Source organism: Colletotrichum lupini, chromosome 6 (assembly GCF_023278565.1).
Source record: "Colletotrichum lupini chromosome 6, complete sequence".
NCBI classification, from domain to species: Eukaryota; Fungi; Ascomycota; class Sordariomycetes; order Glomerellales; family Glomerellaceae; genus Colletotrichum; species Colletotrichum lupini.
This window is the reverse complement of record NC_064679.1, coordinates 2,066,481-2,089,352: the sequence shown is the minus strand read 5'-3', so window position 1 is coordinate 2,089,352 and position 22,872 is coordinate 2,066,481. Positions and strand designations below refer to the sequence as shown.

At 47.2% G+C, this 22,872-nt stretch overlaps 11 protein-coding genes across 11 annotated transcripts; 5 read left to right on the top strand and 6 right to left on the bottom strand.

The window, feature by feature from the left end:
• Window positions 1-110: 110 nt before the first annotated feature.
• Window positions 111-1,531, bottom strand: CLUP02_12099 (glycosyltransferase family 31; the record flags this gene model as incomplete). The annotated part of the gene is made up of 2 exons (XM_049291063.1): window positions 111-914; window positions 989-1,531. 2 exons carry the CDS (start codon window positions 1,529-1,531, stop codon window positions 111-113), a joined length of 1,347 nt encoding a protein of 448 aa, XP_049148208.1.
• A 2,039-nt stretch (window positions 1,532-3,570) lies between these two features.
• On the bottom strand, window positions 3,571-4,255 carry CLUP02_12098 (major facilitator superfamily transporter; the record flags this gene model as incomplete). The annotated part of the gene is made up of 5 exons (XM_049291062.1): window positions 3,571-3,742; window positions 3,865-3,989; window positions 4,043-4,055; window positions 4,105-4,171; window positions 4,222-4,255. 5 exons carry the CDS (start codon window positions 4,253-4,255, stop codon window positions 3,571-3,573), a joined length of 411 nt encoding a protein of 136 aa, XP_049148207.1.
• Window positions 4,256-4,343: 88 nt separating this feature from the next.
• Window positions 4,344-6,122, top strand: CLUP02_12097 (uncharacterized protein; the record flags this gene model as incomplete). The annotated part of the gene is made up of 2 exons (XM_049291061.1): window positions 4,344-4,393; window positions 4,496-6,122. 2 exons carry the CDS (start codon window positions 4,344-4,346, stop codon window positions 6,120-6,122), a joined length of 1,677 nt encoding a protein of 558 aa, XP_049148206.1.
• A 246-nt stretch (window positions 6,123-6,368) lies between these two features.
• CLUP02_12096 (uncharacterized protein) lies at window positions 6,369-6,774 on the top strand (the record flags this gene model as incomplete). The annotated part of the gene is made up of 3 exons (XM_049291060.1): window positions 6,369-6,440; window positions 6,483-6,551; window positions 6,601-6,774. The coding sequence occupies 3 exons, from the start codon at window positions 6,369-6,371 to the stop codon at window positions 6,772-6,774; spliced, it is 315 nt and encodes a 104-aa protein (XP_049148205.1).
• Window positions 6,775-6,825: 51 nt separating this feature from the next.
• On the top strand, window positions 6,826-7,827 carry CLUP02_12095 (uncharacterized protein; the record flags this gene model as incomplete). The annotated part of the gene is made up of 1 exon (XM_049291059.1): window positions 6,826-7,827. One exon carries the CDS (start codon window positions 6,826-6,828, stop codon window positions 7,825-7,827), a length of 1,002 nt encoding a protein of 333 aa, XP_049148204.1.
• A 235-nt stretch (window positions 7,828-8,062) lies between these two features.
• Window positions 8,063-9,119, bottom strand: CLUP02_12094 (uncharacterized protein; the record flags this gene model as incomplete). Its single annotated transcript, XM_049291058.1, has 6 exons — window positions 8,063-8,242; window positions 8,361-8,527; window positions 8,619-8,756; window positions 8,848-8,876; window positions 8,935-9,039; window positions 9,091-9,119. 6 exons carry the CDS (start codon window positions 9,117-9,119, stop codon window positions 8,063-8,065), a joined length of 648 nt encoding a protein of 215 aa, XP_049148203.1.
• A 677-nt stretch (window positions 9,120-9,796) lies between these two features.
• Window positions 9,797-11,419, bottom strand: CLUP02_12093 (uncharacterized protein; the record flags this gene model as incomplete). Its single annotated transcript, XM_049291057.1, has 1 exon — window positions 9,797-11,419. One exon carries the CDS (start codon window positions 11,417-11,419, stop codon window positions 9,797-9,799), a length of 1,623 nt encoding a protein of 540 aa, XP_049148202.1.
• Window positions 11,420-11,774: 355 nt separating this feature from the next.
• Window positions 11,775-13,448, bottom strand: CLUP02_12092 (uncharacterized protein; the record flags this gene model as incomplete). The annotated part of the gene is made up of 2 exons (XM_049291056.1): window positions 11,775-12,394; window positions 12,452-13,448. The coding sequence occupies 2 exons, from the start codon at window positions 13,446-13,448 to the stop codon at window positions 11,775-11,777; spliced, it is 1,617 nt and encodes a 538-aa protein (XP_049148201.1).
• A 149-nt stretch (window positions 13,449-13,597) lies between these two features.
• Window positions 13,598-15,478, top strand: CLUP02_12091 (uncharacterized protein; the record flags this gene model as incomplete). The annotated part of the gene is made up of 12 exons (XM_049291055.1): window positions 13,598-13,644; window positions 13,703-13,859; window positions 13,915-14,041; window positions 14,079-14,092; window positions 14,122-14,212; window positions 14,299-14,367; window positions 14,454-14,506; window positions 14,568-14,633; window positions 14,688-14,770; window positions 14,876-15,121; window positions 15,177-15,203; window positions 15,322-15,478. 12 exons carry the CDS (start codon window positions 13,598-13,600, stop codon window positions 15,476-15,478), a joined length of 1,137 nt encoding a protein of 378 aa, XP_049148200.1.
• Window positions 15,479-15,679: 201 nt separating this feature from the next.
• On the top strand, window positions 15,680-17,416 carry CLUP02_12090 (uncharacterized protein; the record flags this gene model as incomplete). The annotated part of the gene is made up of 1 exon (XM_049291054.1): window positions 15,680-17,416. One exon carries the CDS (start codon window positions 15,680-15,682, stop codon window positions 17,414-17,416), a length of 1,737 nt encoding a protein of 578 aa, XP_049148199.1.
• A 216-nt stretch (window positions 17,417-17,632) lies between these two features.
• Window positions 17,633-18,421, bottom strand: CLUP02_12089 (uncharacterized protein; the record flags this gene model as incomplete). Its single annotated transcript, XM_049291053.1, has 2 exons — window positions 17,633-17,911; window positions 17,975-18,421. 2 exons carry the CDS (start codon window positions 18,419-18,421, stop codon window positions 17,633-17,635), a joined length of 726 nt encoding a protein of 241 aa, XP_049148198.1.
• Window positions 18,422-22,872: the final 4,451 nt, after the last annotated feature.

The window sequence follows — 22,872 nt, the reverse complement described above, 5'->3', positions numbered from 1 at the left end:
ATACCAACGAAATGTAATCCAATCCTAACCGCCGCTACGCCTATGTGTTCCCTGGGTATCATCACGCTCTCATGTCTACCGTTGCCGTCTATCGCCACCCTTTCACCTTCTTAACAACTTACCTGTAGCTTCTCAACTTCGTCCGTGTTGATCCCCGAATAGTGCCCCTCTATTTCCTCCCCAAGAATCATCCACGGGCTGAGCTTGCACTCCGAAGTGTGCTCGACCCAAGCCCACGCCAAACACTTGCTCCCCATACCCTCACACTCCTTCAAACACGCGTCTGCGCTGGTAACCGCGTGCACCATCTTCGCTCGCTCATCAATCCTCCCAACATAATCACGCCCAGGCCGCACCGGCACCCTCCTAAACTCCTCCACTGACGGCGCGCCATAAATCTCCCATAGCTGTCCCCAGAATACCGGACTCCTCTCGTCCGCAAACGCCCGTCCAACTTTCTTCATCTCGGCTGGGTCCGCCACGCCGTGAAACGACACGAGCGGCGAGCAGAATCGGTCCGCCATCATCTTGCTGATATTCGGCCTTTCGCCATTGAAGAAGTGGCTGTACCGCTCATCGAGGTACACCCCGATCTTCTGGAACGCCGTTGCGACAAGCTTATCACCCCACGTCTCCTCGAGCGAGTGCTCCTGCGCCGCGGCGACAACGTCCCGCCGAGAGAGGAGCTGTTTCGCCGCCTCGTGCGATATCACGACGGCTGATCCGCCGTGCGCAAAGCGGCCCTTGAAGTCGCCGACTGCGTTGCCAATGTACTGCGCCTCGTCCGAGTCCCAATGCGCGAGAAGGAGGCGGAGGGAGGATTTAACGAGGTAGGTGTCGTCGTCGACGATGACGTACCATTTCTTTGGCGGGAGGTTGTCGTAGATGTATTCGAGGCCCCAGATGAACTTGTGCTGCTGTCAGTACGACGCTCTCGTTGCATTGCGTGCGCGAACACGCGGGGAAAAGAAGGAGGGAGAGTATTTACCTTGAGCGCATCCAGATCCCACCCGAAACTCTGGCCAATCTCAGTAGCTTTAGCATCATCCCCTTCTTGCACGGCATCCGTGAGGGCCAGATACTCCTTAAACTTGGGCGCATCATGATGGGCCCTCATCTCCGGCATCGCCATGACGCCGCCAATGGCATCGTGCACCTTCACCCCGGCAATCGTCCCATTCTCCCGCGGCGTCCAGTCGCCCACTACCACAAACGCATCCTTATCCCGCGCCGTGAGGTCAAATGCCTCTAGCTGCGCCGCGAGCCGGTGACGAGTTCCGTAGCCCGTCTTGATGAGCAGGCCGACGTCGGTGCGGTACTCGATGGGGAATTTGGCGGGCTCGTACAGCCAGGCGTCCTTTTCGGTTCCCGGGCCGCGCCACCAGTTTTTGAGGCTGGCGGTGTTGAAGCGGAAGGCGAGGACGAGGGGATTGTCGTAGGGGAGGACGAGGAATAAGAGGGCGTTGCCGACGAGGAAGGCGAGGAAGAGGAGGATGAAGAGGCGTCTTATGCGTGGTGAGGGGAGGAACATGGTTGTTCTTGTTTGGCGACGGATGTGATTGGGCGGTTTTGGGTGTGGTTCGTGGTGAGGGGGTGGTGGTGTGGTGAGGTTGTCATGAGGTGGTGGCCGTCACGCACCGGCGATTGGGTGGCGGTTGTTGGTGATGCAGGTCAGAGTCACATATGCAGAGCCGCGGGAAGGAAGCAGAGCGCAAGAGAGTTGAAGATCCGGCGATGGGAGCCAGGCGTGATGTCGCAGGACACACGGGGTCTTGATCGAGAGGGAGGAATGGCTGCCAAGGGAGCGTTCGAGTGACGTAAGCTATACCTTTGCGTTGTGGTTAAGTGAGAAGCAACCGTCGTCAGCAGAATGAGGCTGATGTGGTGATGAGGTGGGTCGTCGTCGTGATCATTGAAGAAGGTGGAAGATGTCGCTTGAGCTCGTCGAGGCGGATAGAATGAAGCTATCGCGATGGGTGTAGATGCGGCATTGTAAAGTTGAGATGCGACAAAGACTCTAGAGATGTCGTTGAAGGAGTGAGAAACAAGGTCGCCACGCCAGAAACATCATTGGGCTTGGTGGCTGCAGGACAAGGCCGGTTAAAGAATGAGACCAGACGACTGAGACGGCTAAGAAAAAAAAAAGACAACACTCGAAAAGCAAAAAGGCCAAGCGCAAAGCAAACTCATGCGCGCCAAGGTGTTGCACCCCATCCAGTCCCCCTCATCTGGCCTGAATAAGCCGCGCCACCGGCAGACAGCGTTGCGTAATGGTCTATTGGCTGGCAATGGCTGGGTGCCTGGCTGAGCCAAGAAGATACCAAGAGCGCACCGCGATGGATTCACTAGCAAAATAAAATGAGTGCCGTTTTGCCGTGCTGCGCGGTTCTGTCTTGGGATTTCTTGGTGCTCTTGGAGACTGGAGTTGCCGTGGGTGGCCCTGGACGCCCAGCAAACCAAATTCGGCACAGCCCCAGCCGAAGGGATAACACCAAAATGGCAAAGGGTCACACCATGAAGCGGATATCTCTTGAAGGACTTGCGCGTCTCATCTCCATGTCTGGTCGAAACGCGCGAGACCCCTTCCCAGACTATCCTCAGAATTGGAAGAAAAAAATTGATCTGATAGATACAGGCGACGTACGTACTTCGTCTGCGTTCCCCTCCCCCTCATCCCGATGTCGACCAACAGAGATAACCCCTCCACAAATGCCCCTGTTTTTGTTTTACGCCGTCGCGCTTGGTTCGTCATATTGAGCCCTGCTCGATTCATCCTGGTACCTTACGAAATGATGCTCTCAACGGGCTAACACCCAAAAAGTCACAAGTTTGGGTTCGTGGGGGTTCCACATCCAGCCCCCCAAACTCCCGTTTTCAGGTGTACCCAGTTACATCGGCACGATCGGACATTTCCCCGGCTGGAAGACTGCTCCACGCCGCCGATCACCATCTTCGGGCCAGCCCGAGCTGTCACTTTTTCCTCTGCAACGTCAGCAAGTGCTCAGATATGAATATCTGAACCATCAAGTTATGCTTCTTTACATTGACAGCCATATCTCGGTATTTTCTTGACTGTGTCGGAACTGCTCTCGTCCCGAATAACCTTGCCCAATCAAAAGCCCCAGTGAGAACCTGATATACCCGAACATGGCCAGAAATCTGTACTCTGGCGGTGTTCCAACGGGCATGGGATTCTATAAAATACAACGGTCAAGGCTCCTAGGACGCATCTCACTGCTATCGAGACAAATACTATGCCATGCTGCTCAATTCCGGAGCCGTACGCAGTGCTAAATGCGGGTTGCAGCACCAGCTCTTCCGCCTCACGACGGCAGCTCCTATCACTGGGATATTGTTTGTTCGCGGTTGTGGCTGCGTGAGAGAGCGATGCAGACGTCCACCAGCCCTGGACCAGGAAACGGCATTATGATGTACGTGGTCGAAGACAGAGCACTGAGATAGTCAAGCTGCAAGAGATTCAGAGCCCTACGAGAAACCGGGGGGCGCATATTCTAGCGAAGCTGGGGCAGAACCTCACGCCGAGAGTTAAGGGCCCATCCAGACAGAGACTCATGAGATGCGGTGCCGGCCAACGTCCTCCAATGATGGACCGCCAACGACAGGACTCAAGCCGAGGGTGAAGACGCACATTGGTAAAGGCACGATTGCCTGCATCAGGGTCAAGCCAAACTCCTCGAAGAACTGGACACGAGCGGGAATGGAGATAGAGATTTCCAAGCTTCTGTTGGGGTTTCAGTCAATTGGCCTCCCCCTTCTACAATTCGAAAGGGCTGGATGACGTACGCAGTGAAAACAACCAGGGACAACATGATGACTTTTCAGATCTTGAACTTAGGCGCCGACCCCATGTAGTTATGCGTGATCTTGCCACGATCCCATTCTGAGTTATCTTTCTCTTGGGCTTCTATCCAGCTTCTAGTAGCCTCATCGACACTACCTGATGGTGGCCCTTGTTTCTCGGGGTTCTGCTAGGGGTGATTTTGGTCGGATTCTGGCGAAAGTAGTCTGTTTCGTCTCACACTAAGATGCGGCAGCTAGATTCCCGTAGATGCAGCAGCCGCGAAATAATCAGGGCTAACTAACCGAATACCAGATTGGAGTCCGTCTAAGATACCGGCATCATCGAAGAACAATTGGCCGTTGATGGTCCCTATACTGGTTATTTAATGTTCTTTTCCGGTGTCCTGAAAAGAGCTGCACTGCCGGAGGTTGAAGGGATGCAGCTTTTAGGCATCGTGCATCAAAAAGCTTCTGAGAACATCTCTGATTCGAATACAGTGCTTCTAGAGGGGACAGGAAGGTGCAGATCCATAGAGACGTTAATGTCAAAGAACATTGGTGAGAATGTCACCGAGCAGTTGTGGAAAGAGCTGTCCAGTACTTACACAGTACGGAGTACCGGGGCCGCAAGGGTTCTAAGGGCACGTAGCGACAGGGGTAGGCCCCTGAACGCTTGACCGGGGATTTTGCTCAGAGCCTTCCGTGACTTGAGGCAAGCTCCATCATCCCTGCTCAAGCTTCCGGTCCGTCTCAAAAAATCGTCGAACATTTCCACATTCCCAAAGCCCGCACCAACATCGCGCGATGCGAGCCTGGAGCCATCACAACCGTCGTTGATCATGTCCCCGACCGAAATCACAGCTTCGACAGCACCGATTGCATCGCCGGCGGCTGCTATACCGGTGGCAGCTCCGATCGCGGCACCGACAGCAGCGTCGTCCGGCCCAGCCTCGATCTTCAACCTCGATGCCCTCTTCAACAACCCCCTCTTCGCCGGCGGCATCGGCCTCGCGAGCTTAGGCGCAGTCGCAGCCTTCGGTCGCAAAGGCGTTGTCGTCGCAGCCGGAGCTGCTCGCCGCCGCCTCCTCGTCAATGTCGAAATCAGCAAGCAGGATCCAGCGTACCCTTGGATTCTCGCGTGGCTGTCGCAGCCGCGCGAGCAAGCCGGTTTCATTGCCTCGCGCATCACCCGCATCCACAACCTCTCCGTCTCGACGACCACTACCACCCAGCGAGGTGCAAATAGCCCGACAAATGCGCACTTTTTCCTGCAGCCTGGGTACGGGCGACATATCGTCAAGCACAAGAATGCGTTCATCGCAATCAACCGCGAGAAGCACAACACGGCCAACATGAACACGGGCGAGCCGCACGAGATTGTGCAATTGACGACGCTGTGGGCGCACCGTCACGTCTTCGAGGACATATTCGGTGAGGCGCACGCGCTGGCGGCGAAAGCGAACGAGGGCAAGACGGTCGTATACTCTGCAAGAGGCATGGAATGGGCGCCGCTCGGTGATCCTCGGAAGAAGCGACCTCTCGCCTCGGTTATACTGGATGAGGGCGTGAAGGAAGGCATCGTGGACGACGTCAAGGATTTCCTGGGACGACAGCAGTGGTATGTTGACCGCGGTATCCCCTACCGCCGTGGATACCTGCTGTTCGGACCTCCTGGCAGCGGCAAGAGTTCCTTTATTCAGTCTCTTGCTGGTGAGCTGGACTTTAGCGTGGCCATGGTCAACCTCAGCGAGATGGGTATGACGGACGACAAGCTGGCATATCTCTTGACGAAATTGCCCCGCAGGAGTATTCTCTTGCTAGAGGACGCGGATTCAGCGTTCGTCAATCGCCGGCAGCGCGATGCCGATGGCTACAGCGGCGCTAGTGTCACCTTCTCTGGCCTGCTCAATGCTCTTGACGGCTTGGCTGCCGGCGAGGAGCGCATCGCGTTCTTGACCACGAACCATATTGAGCGTCTTGATCCGGCGCTGATTCGACCGGGTCGAGTAGACATGATGATGCGTATCGGCGAGGCGACTAAGTACCAGGCAGGTCTGATGTGGGACCGCTTCTACGGCGACGTGGACACAGACGGTGCTGGTCGGGAACGATTCTTGCAGAGACTGAAAGATCTGGGTCTCTTTGGTAACGGCACCGGGGGGACAGCGAACCGGTTCACGAGTACAGCTGCGATCCAGGGCTTGTTCTTGTTCAACAAGAATGACATGCAGAGCGCGATTGATATGGCTGAAGGTCTTATCCCGCGCAAATTTGAGGCTGAGGAGGCGATTCCTGAGGGAGCCATAAAGACAAAAGCCTAAAGATGCCTATTAAAGATATGAGAGGCACATTGAAGGATGTAAAGTTTTGTAACACCATGTATAAATCATCTAGACAAAATCTGAAATGATACCCATGCCCAACACTCAGCCTCGATACACATAGGAACATAGAAACCACGGAGTGTCCGCGTGAAGAGCCACAAGCGCAATTACACCAATCACCTGTCGCCAGCTCCTTCTCTGTTGCTCTTACCGCTTGTGTCTTGCCTTATCTATTCGCTCTCAATGCGCCTTCCGTTGCAACAGCTTTTGACCAACACGTGCGTCCGAACGGTTGGAGAGAAATTGGCACCACTAGTGAGTCAGCCCGGTCAGCCGGTTCACTTCTAATATCGACAGCAGCTACTGAACATCGACAACCTTATTTCTTTCCAATCCAACATCTCGGATTCTTCTCCACCATTTAACGTCAGCGATTCCCTGAATACATTGCCTCTCTTGGCGATTCATCAATCAGAACGCGCATCCTTGCAAGAATTTCGGCGGCGCAAGAGATCTCCAGGCACTCACAGCACCAAACGTCCGAACCATTAACCCCGCAGCAAGGATCTCGCTTCTAGGCGCATTCCGTCTCGTTCAGGCGCTAGGCATCCATCCCAAGACACCATATCAATCCTTCATCTCAACCTAAAGCTTTTGTCAACTTCAACCGTCAAGCAGCGTCTCAACATCAAACATCACGATGCCGCAGAGAAACCTCTTCGACTTCGCTTTTTCTAGGAACGGCGGCGGAGTACAGAAGAAACCTCGCTCGCCAAATCGACAGTCCCCCACGCAGTCATCATCAGCACCAGGCCCCTCATCCTCGTCAAAACCCGCCCAAAAGCCATCAGACCGCTCAAGTCCATCACTCGCCGCCGTCGCAGCAGAAACCCGCTCCGCGCTTCCCCAGATCCTTCCCCACCTCCCCAACATCAACGCCTCAAAATCAGAAGATCTGCACCTGGACTACCTCCCGCCTCTCAAAACCTCAGCCTGCCCGGGACACACCCCGCGCGCAAAGATCAAGATCGTCAACGAGGACTCTCTGAATGCGGCGATCGAACTCGCTGCGCGCCGACCTGATGGCGGCCGTGTGGCCGTGCTGAATATGGCTTCAGATATCCACGCCGGCGGCGGGTGGTTGAAAGGTGCGATTGCGCAGGAGGAGGCCATGTGTTATCGTTCGTCGCTTTATCTCAGCTTGCATAAGCGGTATTATCCCTTCAAGCGCCGCGGAGGGCTTTACACGCCTGATGTGGTTGTAATTCGGGGCGACATGGCGAGTGGCCACAAGCTTCTTGTTCCGCGAGTCGCGTATGGCGATTTACCCGTTGTTAGTGTGCTCAGCATCGCGGCGATTCGGAGACCGGAAGTGGTGAACCGGAAAATCTCTACGCCTGCGGGAGACGAAGAAGTGTATGAGTTTGCTAAGGAGACAGATCGCACGCTCACGATGAGTAAGATGAGGCTTTGTTTGAGGATGGCGGCGAGCCGGGGTCACAGCTTGCTTGTGCTGGGCGCGTTGGGTTGCGGTGCATTCAGGAACCCTCCTGAGGAGATTGTGAAGTGTTGGCTCGAGGTGCTGGGTGAGGCAGAGTTTGGGGGTGGGTGGTGGAGGGAGGTTTGGTTTGCGGTTTACGATCGGAAGAATGAGGGAAATTTTGAGGTATTTGAAGAAGCATTGGGCGGTCTTCGGGTTTAATGGATTTGGATAGCGCAAGATATCTGAAGTATCGCGATGCTTCCACCAGAGACAAAATAGCGTTCAAGTTTCACTGTGGGTGGGTGACGCCAGTGGTCTACAGGGCATGTTGGCCCAATCAAACATCTCATAGAATGCAGGGTGAATGCGATTAGATTTAAATGCATGTTGCGCCGTTTGATGGGAAGATAGCGACGTGAAGACTGAAAAGTGTTTCTACACTCAAAGATCTTGTCTAACAATATCCAAACGCCTGAAATGCTGTGTTTCTGTGGTCGTAGCGTGCGATGCTAGTTTTGGCTTTTGTCCGAATATTCCGGCCGACCGTCCCGTCCAAGTGGGGTGCGGCGCCGAAGGGCTGTTTCCACTTCCCCAAGGTTGGTATCCGAAGGTACCGCGCCGAGGGCGACCGAGCCTAAATCTAGCGGTGGCATGCAGCTCCTCCTCTCGCATTGTTGGTGATGTACAGGTCAATCTACAAAGGAGACCCTGTAGATTGCCAATGTGCGGGCTTATAGGCCTCGACGGTTCACCGTGACCCTCGTGTACTCCATCATCACGCGCGTTCGTGAGAAAGATTCTGATGCGTTCGTGGTGCTCCGGTCAAATTCGAGGGGTGTAAGTGCGAAAAGCTCGTGGGAGGCATCGGAGTCAGGTATCCATGGTGTTTGGTATTGCGCGAGGGCGGAGACCACTGGTGCTGTTATACGACGAGTCAAAGGTTAACGTCAATTCCTTCGTGTGGAAATAAGTAGTTGATGGAGCTGAAAAGGGGCCCAGGGAGGTTGTACCTGGGAGCTCAGAACGCCGCTGTTCTCGATGCATCCATTGCAAGACTTTGAATATGATAGGGGGAAGAGCGATGAATAGAGCGACAATGGCGATGACGGCCTCTGTGGAAATGCCCATGACTAGGACAGTGATTTTTGCTAGGAATCCTGATTGTTGAGCTTAGACCGTGCCTATACGCTGCAACGCGCGGTCAATATTATAGATACAAGAGCAGGAAAGGGAACGCACATGGAACTTGAGCAAGTTCGTCCGTCTTCCTATCGAAATCCAGATCCAAATTTCAACACCCTCTTAAAGATCTCGCGCGTTGATCACCACTGCGCAACGCGGGGTGTGTGTACAAACTGGAGACATTCCTTTAGTGTTCTTCCAAGTTGGCAGATGGTGTGCGCCCATGCAACAAACGTGTGGGTACATATCCTAGGTACGCATCAGTCTTCCGTGCCCAACATCTATCCGTAGGCAAGGTACTGCATAATTGGTCGGTCATCGCTTGCCATCTTCCCCCACCTACTTTCATGCCGGGTTGCTAGGCATTCGCCTAGGCGTATACCTACATTAGGAAACATGTGTATTGACATGGCACGTGATGGGCATTGAGACACTCATTCAGCGCCTGAGGTGAGTTGGTCAGCATTTCAGCCTCCGTCTTCTAGATTTTTGGTCCTACGAGGGCTACGTCACTCTCATCCATCTAACCACACCTTATAATCTTATGAGTGATCTAGGCTATTCTGCTCTTGGAGAATCCCTGCAAATGTGAGAATAAATCATGTCGATGCGTGACAGGATGCCTAGTAGCGAAGTCACGATTACGCGCCACATAACCCGGAAGCGAGAGGATCAGACTCTACCAGCAGACGTCCTGTTTGAACATAAGAAGTGTTTCATGGTCACAGTATGGGCATCGAAATAGATTGTAGACAACGATTCGCTATTAGAAGGAGGGAATAGGTAAGAGGCTTGCTCCGGAAGTAGGGGGTACAAGCAAGGATCTTGAGGATTTAATAATCGGGATTACGCAACATGCGGTGAGGCCACGGTAGGTTGAAGCCATCACAACAAGAAGTCATGGTCAAACTACCCGATTATGTACCTCTACCATTAGCAGGCTCTGAAACAGGCTTGCTTGAGAATCGGATTGAGATATTGACTGGAATCGCGATTATCGCGTGGTCTATTCAAGAACTTCCTCAATATCAGTAGCCTCCAGATTTACTTCGCCTCGAGTTATCATCCTGTCAACATTCATAAAAAGGCAATCATTTGCCTTGCTATACAATATATCCAAATGCTTATAACTTCCGCCAAGAGTTGTCCCAACTATTCTCACAATCTCCATCAAGATGTCAATCGGGCCGACATGCATAGCAGACCACTGATCCGTGGCTGGACCGAGCGATATCAGATCTGCTAGTGAGCATCCTACATCGAAAACCTTCTCTAGTATGCCGACACCGTTGGCTTCAAATGCCTTAGTAGGCAGCAGCCGCGAAATCAGTACGACGTCGCGGGCCACGGCGGTAGGATAGCTCAGCGACATGCTATCCTCACTATCCGTGATAGATAACAGCGTCTTGGACACGCATAGCTTCCACACAATGACCTTGAGCCATTGCCGTGAGATCAAGAGGTCGGCTTGCTGCATCTCGGAATAGTTTGAGACACTTGGGATCGCGTACTTTAGGACGGTTTGTAGTTTCGAGAGATGTTCTGGGTCTGTTGCTTCCGAAGATGATGTTGTGGATGGCGTAGACGAATTCCAGGTTGCTATGAAGTCGGTATCGAAGTGCCGGAAAAGGGAGATGAGATCAAGGAACCCGGGTAAGATTGCGGCATCTGCGCTCAGAGGGTCAACAATGGGTAGGCCCAAGGTGCTCTGCAGTGTCAGCGGCCTGTGCCTCTGCAGCGCATATGCTCTTTCCGTGATGAACAGAACCCAAAACATGTGTCGAGCATACGTCGCCAGGACCGGATCGTTAATGTCGCTGTACGTGGCTTCTTCATGTAGGCGTAGCGTCTGTAAAATGGTGATTGACTCTCGGAGATAGTACCATGCAGCATTATCGTTGTCCATGCAGAAGAAGGCCGAGAATAGGAAGAAGGAGGTTTGCGCATGAAGTAAGGACTGATGCTCGGCGAGATCGCATTGACGTCTAGCTCGAAGAGTCTCTGAGATGAGAAACTCGGTTGTTGGAAGAATAGGTGCAGGCACTTCGGTCGACGTATTAGAGGGCGGGTCTGGTGGCTGTAGGATCTCGGGCGAGAGGGATATGACGGCTGAGCAAGCTGTCATAAGCCCGTATTTCTCGGGCGAGATTGAGAGATCGCGGATGCATTCTTCGACTTGTTGTCGATGTAAGATGGGTGTAAGTGGGTATTTGTGTCTGAAGAAGGCATCGAGACACCACTGTATGATATCAGTCGATACTAGGGGCGAGGCTTGAAAGCCGGGGTCCCTCGGAGTCGCATTCTGAGTCGGTGATGGTGGCGTGACTACATGTGGTGATCTGCTCGTCTGGGACTCGTATCCGGTTTCTCTTGCATCTGGGTTCACGGCAAAGGATGTAGACTGTTGTGGATTGATCTGTTGCCGTTGGATAAATTTCCGTGCATGACGGGGACCTTTCGGCCCTGTCTTCTTCGGAACCGCCACATAGGTGCACTCCAATATTGTCTCCTGGCAGTTTGCGCAGGGCCAGCGCCCATCGCAGCGGATTTTGCGCGAGTGACATGGATCACAAGCCTGTCGAACCTTGGGTAGCCTCTTAGAGTACCGAGTGTTGGTTTCTTGGGACATGATATGTATTAATAGGAGATAGATCGTGAAGAGGCAAAGATATGAAAAGCGTCATGCAGGATGGATGAAGGTTGTGGTAGGGGGTTACTTCGCGTTGCGGGCAGAAGTTCTCCAGGTTTATGGTAAGACTCCGCACTCTCCGCAACGTCGTTCTGGGGGCAATTTCTGAACTAACCCAAGTAAGGAACTTGCATTACTAGCGTGGTATCTCTTCCCCATCCTTTGTCAAAATTTAGGCTGAATTTTCAAAACTTGAAAACGGATCGCTTTATATGAAGATATGGTTTGGAAACCTAGATAAACAACAGACTCTAGAACCTTCCTGTGCCTATGACAAAGTGTACTCTGCACTGTCTCAAGAGGTGGCCTTCTTGACGGCCACTCCGTCCACCACAACGTATTCGCTGAACTTCCTTGCCGGAATCCCCTGGGAATACATGTGATCGATATCCTGGTAGGTTCTGTTCTTCGTCTCGGGCTGGAAGAAGAAGAGAAGCCCAAGGACGAACACCTCGGCGCCGACAAACAGAAACATGATCTTTCCACCCCAGTTCAGCTGGTCAGGGTTGATGAAGAATGGGAACACTGAGGACAAGAGAAGGGCTGTAAGCTGCTGACACACCAAGCTGAAGGCGATGGTCTTGGGCCTTGTGGCTTGGGAGGCAGTCTCTTGAGCGACGGCCCAGCCGAAGCAGCCCACTGTAGCGGTGTACAACATCGACCATGTGATCATGAATGCGAGAAGAGCCATGTTTGCCGAATAGTTTGCAGTTCCAGCGAGAGATGTGCCACCGATGATGATAGACCAGCAGCACAGCAACGCGCCACCGCCGACCAAAGACTTTCTGCGCGGGAGTACGTCGGAGACTGTGACTGCTACGCAATTCGAGAGGAATTGGAGGGTGGAGGAGATCGCAGTGAGTCCGAAGGGATCAGCCTGGCCGATAAGCTCGAAGTAGTATGTCTGGTAGGTGTCTAGAACCGTTAAGTTAGCAGTCTGTTCGTCGATTTGGATGCGTGACAATTACTCACTTGCAAAGTATCCACCAGAGAAGTTCTGCGACTGTAATCCGAGAACCGCAACAAGCGTACGGAAACGGTGCTCCTTGGAAAAGATGGCTCTCCAGCTGGTCTGCTTAGCCATGTTGGCTTCTCCAGCAGCAAGCTCGAGCTCGGACTTGATGAAGTTGAGTCTCTCCTCAACATCGACATTCTTTCCGTAGAGCTTGAAGATGGCCTTTCGTGCATCTTCGTCTCTGCCCTTCTTGACGTACCACACGGGAGACTCGGGGAGCCACGGCAGGACAATCATGAAGAGGGTCGGGACAAGGAAAGTCATGGCGAACGCCAGGCGGTAGCTCCATTGGCCCTCAATCTTGGAGGATCCCCATGCTGTGATGGAAGACAGGAAGAAACCGAGAACAATGATGACGTTGGTCAGCGAGCTGAGGGAGCTTCGAAGTGCAGGAGGAGCATTTTCGGTAACGTAGAGCGGAGGCGTGACGGTTGACAAGCCGACTGAGAAACCGAGCAGCAGCTTGGAGACGAAGAGTACGGGCAGGCTTGGAGCGAAGACCAGGGCAAATGAGGAAGAAAGGGAGAGAATGACGGCTGTCCAGAGAACGGCTCTGCGGCCAACGGTATCGGCGAATTGACCGGTGAGGAAGGCACCGAAGACCTGACCGATGGTGCTGGCGGCGTTCCAAAGAGATTGCCAGAGGGCGGGGATGACATATTGGTCTCCCACTTGGTAGTAGTCTCCGTAAGCCTTGCGAAACTCGGGAAAGGCAATGGCAGCTCCTGAAAGTCCAGAGTCGTAACCCCATCCGAAGACGAGGGACATGATGTAGAGTGCCCAGAAGACATAACGCTTGTCTTGCTTGAGGTTTGCCCAAAGACGCTGGTACTGCTGCTTGGGAGTCAGGTCTTGGTTCTCAGTTGCCTTTGTAACGGCTTCGTCCGCAATGGCGAGCTTTTCGATATGGTCGTGGTCGACGACGGTAGTCGCCTCTGCTGTTTTGGCGTCCATTGTGGAAGGAAACAAGATGAGAGAATCGAGCCGGGAGAATTATATTAAACCAAATGATTTCAGATGAGCTGGAGGGAAATGTTATTCGGAACCAGGTAGGTGGGCTCTGAAGACTTTATACAAATTGGAATAGGAGGTTTCAGCGAGCCATGTGCTCGGTTCCGAATACTCTATACATCTGCATCGGACGACACCTGTGGGCCGTGGCAGCAGTCCCCACGGGGAACTCGCCATGGGGGACTTTGACGCGCTAGCAAGGAAAACAAGTCCTTGGGTTCGCCATCTGACTGGACCGGTCTGTGTGTCTGCTCATATTCGCATGTCTCGCTCGAAATACTGATTTGGTGGATCATTGATCTTTGTTGGCACCGGTTCGAATGGTTGAATTTCAATTGGTTGTTCAACTTCCTGGTGGAGAACTGGCAACTCACTAACACAACACTCCAGCCACGATCCACGGCAATAGGTCGTGAAGGGTGCTTGCACCCACCGTCTGGTGATGAACATTTTCACGCAAGAAACTGCGATGATCCCATCTTCACGCCACTCATGGTCTATGGAATGGAATATCGAGATCCTGAACTACCAGATTTGTAAGTCAGGGCAAACTCGCTGGAATTGTGACTATAGCTTCACTTACGGAAGTTTGGATACCGATGACTGATGAGCCTAGGGACCAAATTTGTCTCATAATCTATATGTCAAGAGCAAGGACCAGAATCACAGGCCAGAAATGGCTTTGAGACCCTTGGACAAAAAGATTGGTTGAACACCTATTCCCGTAAACGGGAACCTCAGCAAAGCACGATCAACTCGATAACGAGCTAACATGGCCCCTGTCAATCTGTAGGGAAGCACGGCTCTATTTTACGAATTGCAGCATATGCGTATCACGAGACTGCTCAATCTACCCTCCAGTGTCTGTGTAGCTACATGTTAGAGGACTTCTGACTAGTATTATTTCCGAAGTTAATGCAACAAAACTGATTTCGGACCTCGGCCGAGGCATCTTTTGCTCGCCGAAACTTGGGCCAGGCATGGCGGGGCCTACCCACCTGGTCATAAGACTTGATGAAATCAGTCGACAATACCATTCACTCTGAATCCAGTTTCAACTAGCAGCTCCACGTTGGTGTCTTGAGTTATTCGCACCGCAGCTCTGGCGCGGAGTCTACAGCATCGGATGTTGGTTTTGGTTTCTTACTCAAGTACTTAGTATGTGCACCTTAAAAATCACAGAAATGCGACTTTGAAATACGGATCCTCTTAGAAACTGCGCGAAAACCTTCGCCTGGTGGTTGTGTGAATAGATGGATAACAAAGTCAGACAATGTTGACAAGATATGTGATGGACAAAGTTGAATGAATAAGGTAGGCCAATGTGAAGAATTGTACTCAAGGAAAGCAACCTGAGAAATAACATGAAGTGTTCTTGCTGTCAAAGTGCGGCGTGAGGCTTGTTTTCGGCACTGTGACCCAGCGGAGCGCTTTAGCCACCCGCCACTCGTCCGTTTTCGATATCCCGAGAATTTGAGCGTCGTTCAGCCCCATAGTCCCACGTGCAGACTACGGTTTTCTCAGAGCCCGGCAAAATTTGCCTTCCCCGTATTTGTCTTTTTCTCCGCGTCTCTCCGTGGTATCCACAAAGAGGCAGGCAGTTCGGTCAACTCTGTGTCTTGAATTCGAGACCGAAAGAACTCCTCCAACAACGCGCTCACATCTCACCAGTGATATAACCTGGTCCACCGCAGAAATGTGGCAACTTGGACCGATCTGTGTTAGTGTCTAAAGCTTGCAGCCCCACGGAACGATCTTGGGCTGACTCCAGCATCTATCTACACTGCTGTAAGGAATGACTGCTGCCAAGCACTAGCAGCTTCCCCACGCCGGTGCGGACGAATCATAATTCAACCATGGAAATTCAGCCGTCTTCACCACGCCACGCAAGTTATATGGATGAGGCTGCCATTAGTGCGAAGGTTTCTAGCACCAACCCCCAATCATCACTGAGCCTCGATGATCTGGGGTAGGTAGCTGCGGGGGTTAAGTTTCCATGAGCCAACTTCAAAAGCTGGGAGTCTGGAAACTGAACATAAGAAGTGAACAGGCTTGACCTTTGAAAACGCCCATTTGTTGCAAACCTACGACTGTCCTTACTCTTTAATCTACCCACCCCTTATCGTCAAAACACAAGCTCTTCCGACGGTCTTTTCTTTTTCACCATAGCCACTATGGCGACTTCAGGCCCCCCAGACAGACAATGGTGGAAAGAAGCTGTCGTCTACCAGATTTACCCGGCCAGTTTTCTCGATTCCAACAATGACGGACTTGGTGATCTTTCCGGAATTATCTCGAAGCTGGACTATATCAAGTCCGTTGGAGCCACCGCTATTTGGCTGTCTCCCATCTTCAAGAGCCCTCAACATGACATGGGTTACGACATATCCGATTACCGCGACATTCACAAGCCGTATGGTACTGTTGCAGATGCAGAGAGCTTGATCAAAGGGTGCCATGAAAGGGGCATCAAGGTCCTCCTAGATCTCGTCGTCAACCACACCAGCGATGAACACGAGTGGTTTAGAGAGTCTCGCTCGTCAAAGTCATCTTCCAAGAGGGACTGGTATTTCTGGCGAGACCCCAAGATCGACTCGAGTGGCAACCGCCACCCACCCAATAATTGGGCTTCCATATTTGGTGGCAGTGCCTGGACATGGGATGAGCAAACGGGGCAGTACTACCTTTCGCTCTTCCTACCTTCACAACCAGACCTCAACTGGACCAACGAGGACATGCGTCGCGCGACGTATTCTGATATGGAGTTCTGGCTGGATCGCGGTGCCGATGGCTTCAGAATCGACTCGATGAATCTCATGTCAAAACACCCCGACCTGCCTGACGCACCTGTAACGAGGCCCGAATCGGAGTTCCAGCCCGGTGATCTGTACTACGCCAGTGGTCCTCGGATGCACGAGTACATCCGGGAGATGCGCGAGAAGGTCTTCGACAAGTACAGCTGCATGACGGTTGGTGAATTAGGCTTCACCAAGGATGAAAACAGCGTCGCCGAGTATGTTGCCAAGGATAGACACGAACTCAACATGGTCTTCACTGGAGACATTGTGGACATGGATTTTGGCAAGAACCACAAGTATGAGCACGGTGACTACCGCCTCTCGAAACTCAAGACCATTACCAACCTCTGGCAGAAGGCAATGTTGAAGTGTGACGGCTGGAACGCGATCTACTTTGACAACCACGACTCTGGCCGCTCGCTCTCACGATACGCGTCGGACTTGCCGCAGTACAGGAAAGAGGCCGCCAAGATGTTGGCCATCTATCTTGGCACTCTGAGCGGCACATTATTTCTGCTTCAGGGGCAAGAAATCGGAATGGCAAACCTCCCAGAGTCTTGGACGATTGACGACTATGCCGATGTCGAGGGCAAGAACTACTACAATAGCGTGCTTCAGAAGAGGGGCAAAGACGCGGATATGTCGGATGTTTTGGCGGAGATGAGAATCAAGGCGAGAGACAATGGGCGACTGCCCATGCAGTGGAGTGCCGAAGCACACGGAGGCTTCACCAAGGGCTCAAAGCCGTGGATGCGCGTCAACGATGACTATGGCGAGTGGAATGTTGAGCGACAAGAGAAGGATAAGGACAGCGTGCTAGCGTTTTGGAGGCGAGTCTTGAGCCTTCGACAGCAAGAGAAGGACATTTTTGTATACGGCACGTTCTCCGAAGTGAAGGACTATGAGGAAAGCGAGGAACTATTTGCTTTCACCATGGAAAGCTATGAAGGCAGGAAGGCACTGGTTCTCTTGAACTTTTCAGACAAGGAGCAAAACTTACGACTAAAGGATTTTGATGGCTGGAACCAGCTACTTGGCAACAACGCCAAGAGGATTGAAGATGGGAGCCTTGAACTCAAAGCCTATGAAGGTGCTATTTACTCTAGTTGGTAGCTTCCCTCTCAAAACTGAGTTAGTTTGGATTGAGTTTGCCAATCTTTTGGCGAAGAATGCATTGAGTATGTGACGTTTTCATATGAACAGAGGATGCATCGTTAGATGTAGCCGACATTTCTTATTTACACGAAGGTGGCTGCGCGATTAACAGAACAGACCTTGCATCTGCTGTCTCTCTTAACGCCGTGCTGAGCTCTCTGTATGCACGAGACTCTAAACCCACAAGGCAGAAATATTCGCAGCAATGAGTCTGTTCATGGTGGAGTTGATGTTGTTGACAGGTGGTTGCCAACCCAGTCTCAGTGGAAGCCTCTCATGCTCGACCCAATACCGAACCAAAGTCATGTTGGCATTTCCGTAATCCCCAAATGCCGACAGAAGCAAGGCATACTGAAGAAGTGAGCCTGTTCTCGCAAAGGTGGCGTTGAACTCTGGGTTGTTTGCTTCGCCCCATTCGAAGCGGGCTTTGATTTCTCTGGCAGCAGCAGCGAACTACAAGTGGGTTTTCTTAGCTGTGCGAAAGATAGCAACTACAACAAGGGCTGGGAAACGTACGTCGATTATCTCAATATCACCCCAAGAAGCCAATGCGCGGCCCCATGCGGCATGGCTAAAGCTGTTGCTGTCGCCAAAGTACTTGTCGTCACGGGTTATGCTTCCATCGTGCTCAATGACTTGCGGTATGTGCTGATCAACATCGCTGAGGTGAAAACTCGAGTTATTTCCCGTTGTCGATGTCGTCAATGCGGGGATGCCGACTGCCAGCATGGTGTTGTGCTCCATGTTGTAGCCCAGTGCCGTGGCTTCCCCAAGAACCTCCAGGTCAATGTTGCGACCGTCGCGCGGCAGCAATCCGTGATTAGCGAGAGTGTTGATACCGGGACATGGTGAGCGCAAGTCTCCTGGTCCGGGAGGTTGCCAGGGAAATTCTTCCTCCGTCAGAAAGGCTGAGACGCTGGCGGCGACTATGAGCCCAAAGAACGAGACACGATGTCTGGCCATTGTAGTTAACGAATGTGTTTTGGGACGACGGAGTCACTCAGGAAATCTTCAAAGAGAATCAGGAGCCTTCAACGAGAATATTTATCTGAACCAGTAGCTGCCGACGGGATAGCCTTTGCCCGCTGATTAAAGAGGAAAAGGCCCCTTCTGATTGGGCATTAGCGCGAGGCCAGCTTACACCCCCTACAGAACAAATTACAACGTCGTGATTTAATGGTTCCTGTATCCAGCCGTCAGAGTTTATTTACTAATTGGGTTGTAAGAGCCGGGGAAAATGGGGCCGCCACACGGCATTTCATCTCCTGCCTAAGGGGGTAAACCAGGCGGGGTCTTAACACCATTGCTAAGAATGAGGCGATTCAGTCGGCAATCCCGTGCCGCGCGCATTGCATGTAAGATGCAAGGGCCTGGCCGCGATGGAAGGCAGGAATTTTTCCTCTTTGACCATGTCCCCGTGCAAATACCAAGAGCCTGGGATAGCCTGGGGGATAGCATATGGGCGTATCGTACCGTGTCACGGTCATGTGATACAAGCGCGCCTAGATCTCGATCGGAGGATCCCCACATCGTCCCGGTGTGGCGGACGGGACGGGACGGTAACTTGAGCCAAATTGGCACACAAATTCGAAATAGAATATAGTCAGTGAAGTTATTTGACTGCACACATTTGACTACGCGGACAACTCCAAGCCGTTGAATTACTTGACACACGTTCTGACGACGCCATCAAACAGAGTTTCTGGATTACGTCCAACTTACTTGGGATGAACCCAGGATAATTTCCGGATATAATCCCTGCTACGGCAGACTACAAGAGGCACTCCGCTAAAACCGTTCTTTTTAATAGACCTACGGCTACCGTAAATTTAAGGTATTAATAGCGCGACTTTCTTATATATATAAATAAATATTATAATAAATCCTATATATTATTATAAGGAATTATTTAAAACTATAGGTAATAGTAATTATATAAGGGCGGTTATACTACTTAGTAAAAGTAAGGTAGCTAGGGGGTATATCTTCCTTACTAATTTCTATTACTAATTAATTTCCCTTTCCTCTTAACTAACCTAATATTTTTTAAATAAGGTAAGTAATTTACTTATGCTCCTATAGTTACTTATTAGCGACTATATTTTGCCTTATTATACTTTATACCCTTTTTTACTTTATTTTTATTACTATTACCTAATTATATACGTAATTATAAGTATAATATTTACGATTTGCTAATTAGAAATATTAATTAAGTATAATTAGGCAATTTTATACGCAATTATTAATATAATTTTTATTAATTAGTAATTATACTTTTTCTTAGGCTAATATATACGCAATTATAAGTATAATTACGTATATATACTTATTTATAATTTAATTCTTTTTTTTTACTTTTTTTTTTAGTATTAACTATTTACGTATATATATTAATAATTTTATATAGGATACTCCCTTTTTTAATAATCGTATACGCCGTATAATACTTATAATAAATACTTAATATAGCGTTCTAGCCTATATTAAGGGTATATAGTTCTTAACGGTCCCTATATACTAACTTATATAGTACCCTAACGACCTTATGTCTTATAAAATAACCTCTTACCTCTTTATTAATACGTATACTTTTATATAATAGCTTTTTATTATACGGATTCTTATATTATTTATAAGCTCTTTATTTTCTTTTTTAAAAACTTTTTATTAGATCTATAACCTTAGTATTATATAAGTTAGTATATATTACCCTATACTATTTAATATTATTATATTAACCTATATAATCTAGCCCTAGCGTTAAATTAAGCTTAACCTTAAGATTACTAAGAATAGCCGTTATATATTTTTAAATATTATTATAACTCGTACTTAAGCTACCGATATTATTTAAATAATTATATTTAATAACGCTAAGACTAGTACTAAGTTATACGCTCGTTATAAGGCTAGTAAAGGCATTTTTATTAATTACGTTACTTTTATAAATAAGAGCTACTTTAATTATAATTATATATTTATTATATACGAGTATATACTCGTTATACCTCCCGTTATTACTTATATATTACTCTATACTACTTTATATTTATTTATAGTTTATTAATAATTCGTATTAGTTCGTAATATACTTATTAAAGTCGTTAAGCGTAGTTATAATTATAAAAGTTATAATAAAGTCTATATCGGCGCTCTACTTAAGTTTCTAAGTACTATCCCTACTATATACTTTTATATAATAATAAAAGCCCTTAAATAGGTAGCTAAGTAGGCTAAAAATAACGAAGAGGGTATATATAATAGTATATAGGATTATAAGGAGTATTATTAACTTATATAAACTCTAAGTAGAAAGTAATTAATTTAATATTTTTATATAGTATAGTATAGGAGTTTATATAAGTATATATTAAAATATAATACGGTTAGGCTTAATACTTAGGTAATAAGGCCCTTACGGAGTCGTAAAGTACTTATTAATTATAAACTAAAGTATATGCGCTTAGTTTAGCCTATAAAAGGCCGTAACTAACTATATAAAGGCTCCCCCTAAAGTTTAACGTTTTTAATAAAATTATAAAACTTTTATTTATTATATATTATCGTTATATACTTTTCTATTCTTTTTAATATTATAAATCCCTATACGCGTCTATATTTTTATATATATATTTATAAAACTTTATAAGTAAAAAGATACCCTTATATATTATTATAATTATATATAAATATTTACTTCTTATCTAAAATTTCTTTTTTAGTTTCTTATTTTATATATTATTACTTTCTTAAAATAGTACGACTATATATTAATTTTTTATTATATTAAATAGTAATTATTATAAAGTTAGAGAGTAATTAGACTTATAATATAATTATTATATATATCTTTATAGTTTCTAATACTAGAATTATAAAGCGAACTTTTAAACGTTAACTTACGAAATAAGACTTATAACGAGAAGAGCGTACGGTCTTTTTTAAAAATTTATTAATTCGTATTTAAGAATTATTCTTTTAATAATACTTAAATAATAAAGATATCCTTTTTTAATTTTAATTTAAAAGATTTATAATTATAGCTATAGAATGATTAATACTTCGTTAATAAAATTAGTTTTAATAATAATAAATACTAAAATAGCTCGTAATTATATAATAATAATTAAAAAAGTTCTTTTTTAATATACTAGAGGTTATTCGCTATATTAAAGGGTATAATAAAGAGTATTTTTATATATAAGTTCGCTAATAAGCTTATATTATTAACTAAGATAAACTTTACTTTATATATTATAAAACCTTTTTATAATAAGTTTAAGATTAGTTAAGTAAAATAAGGTACTATTATAAAGGGTTTATAACTCCTAAACTAAATTATATTTAGTTTTTAAATACGTATAATAAGCTTTTACTATTTAGATTTAAGATCTATACTAGTATTAATACTTATTTATAGTTTATTATATAGTTTTATATAGGGGTTTTTATTTATATATCTTAGAATATACTTATATAATATTTTACTGTTATTTAATAACGGGGATTTATATTATTACGAGTTCGTTTAAACCGAGAGAAAAAACCCGTTCTTATATTTAGTATTTATTACTACTTTTTATAATACTATTTAATAATAAAAAGTCTAATTATATTCCGTAATTATTAGATCTTTAGTAAAAGTATTTATAACGTTAAGATTAAGAGTTAATAAAATCGTTTTTATTAAAATAAATTAGTATATTAATAAATAAGTAATATATATCTTAATATATATAAATATACTTACGTTTATAAAAATACTTCTAACTACTTAAGTTCTAAGGGCTATTTTATATAAATATACTCTTTAATTAGATTATACTTCTATTTATATATATATTACTAATTCGTTTTAATTTTATTAACTTTATATAAATTTAGAACTCTTATTAAATTCGTTATTAAAAAGGTCGCCCTTATATTATTTCTAATTAGTTATAATAACTATATTATTAACTTACGTTACGAACTATATAAGACTTTATATAGCCGATTAACTAAAACTAAGTTTAATAACTATTAAATACTATTTAAAATAGTAATAATTTAGATATATATCTTCTTTAAGCTAATTTATAAATTTATACCTTAATTATTAAGGGCTCCCTAATTATATTAGCTAAAAGTACGAAGTTTAGCGAGGCTAATTATCTTTATTTTAAAACGTATTAATGTTTTCGTATTTATTTAAAATAGTATATACGTAATAAGCTCTAATTAGAAGTTACTTTATTTAATAAACTATAGGGTAGTATTATATAAGTTTTTTAAACAAAGATTAGAAGACTTTAGAATTAATCTTAGAATATTAAATAGCTTTGTAATTACGAGCGATACTAAGGACGAAGAGGAATTATAAATATAATTATAGTTTATTTTAAACTATTTATTAATAAAAATGCTCGTTT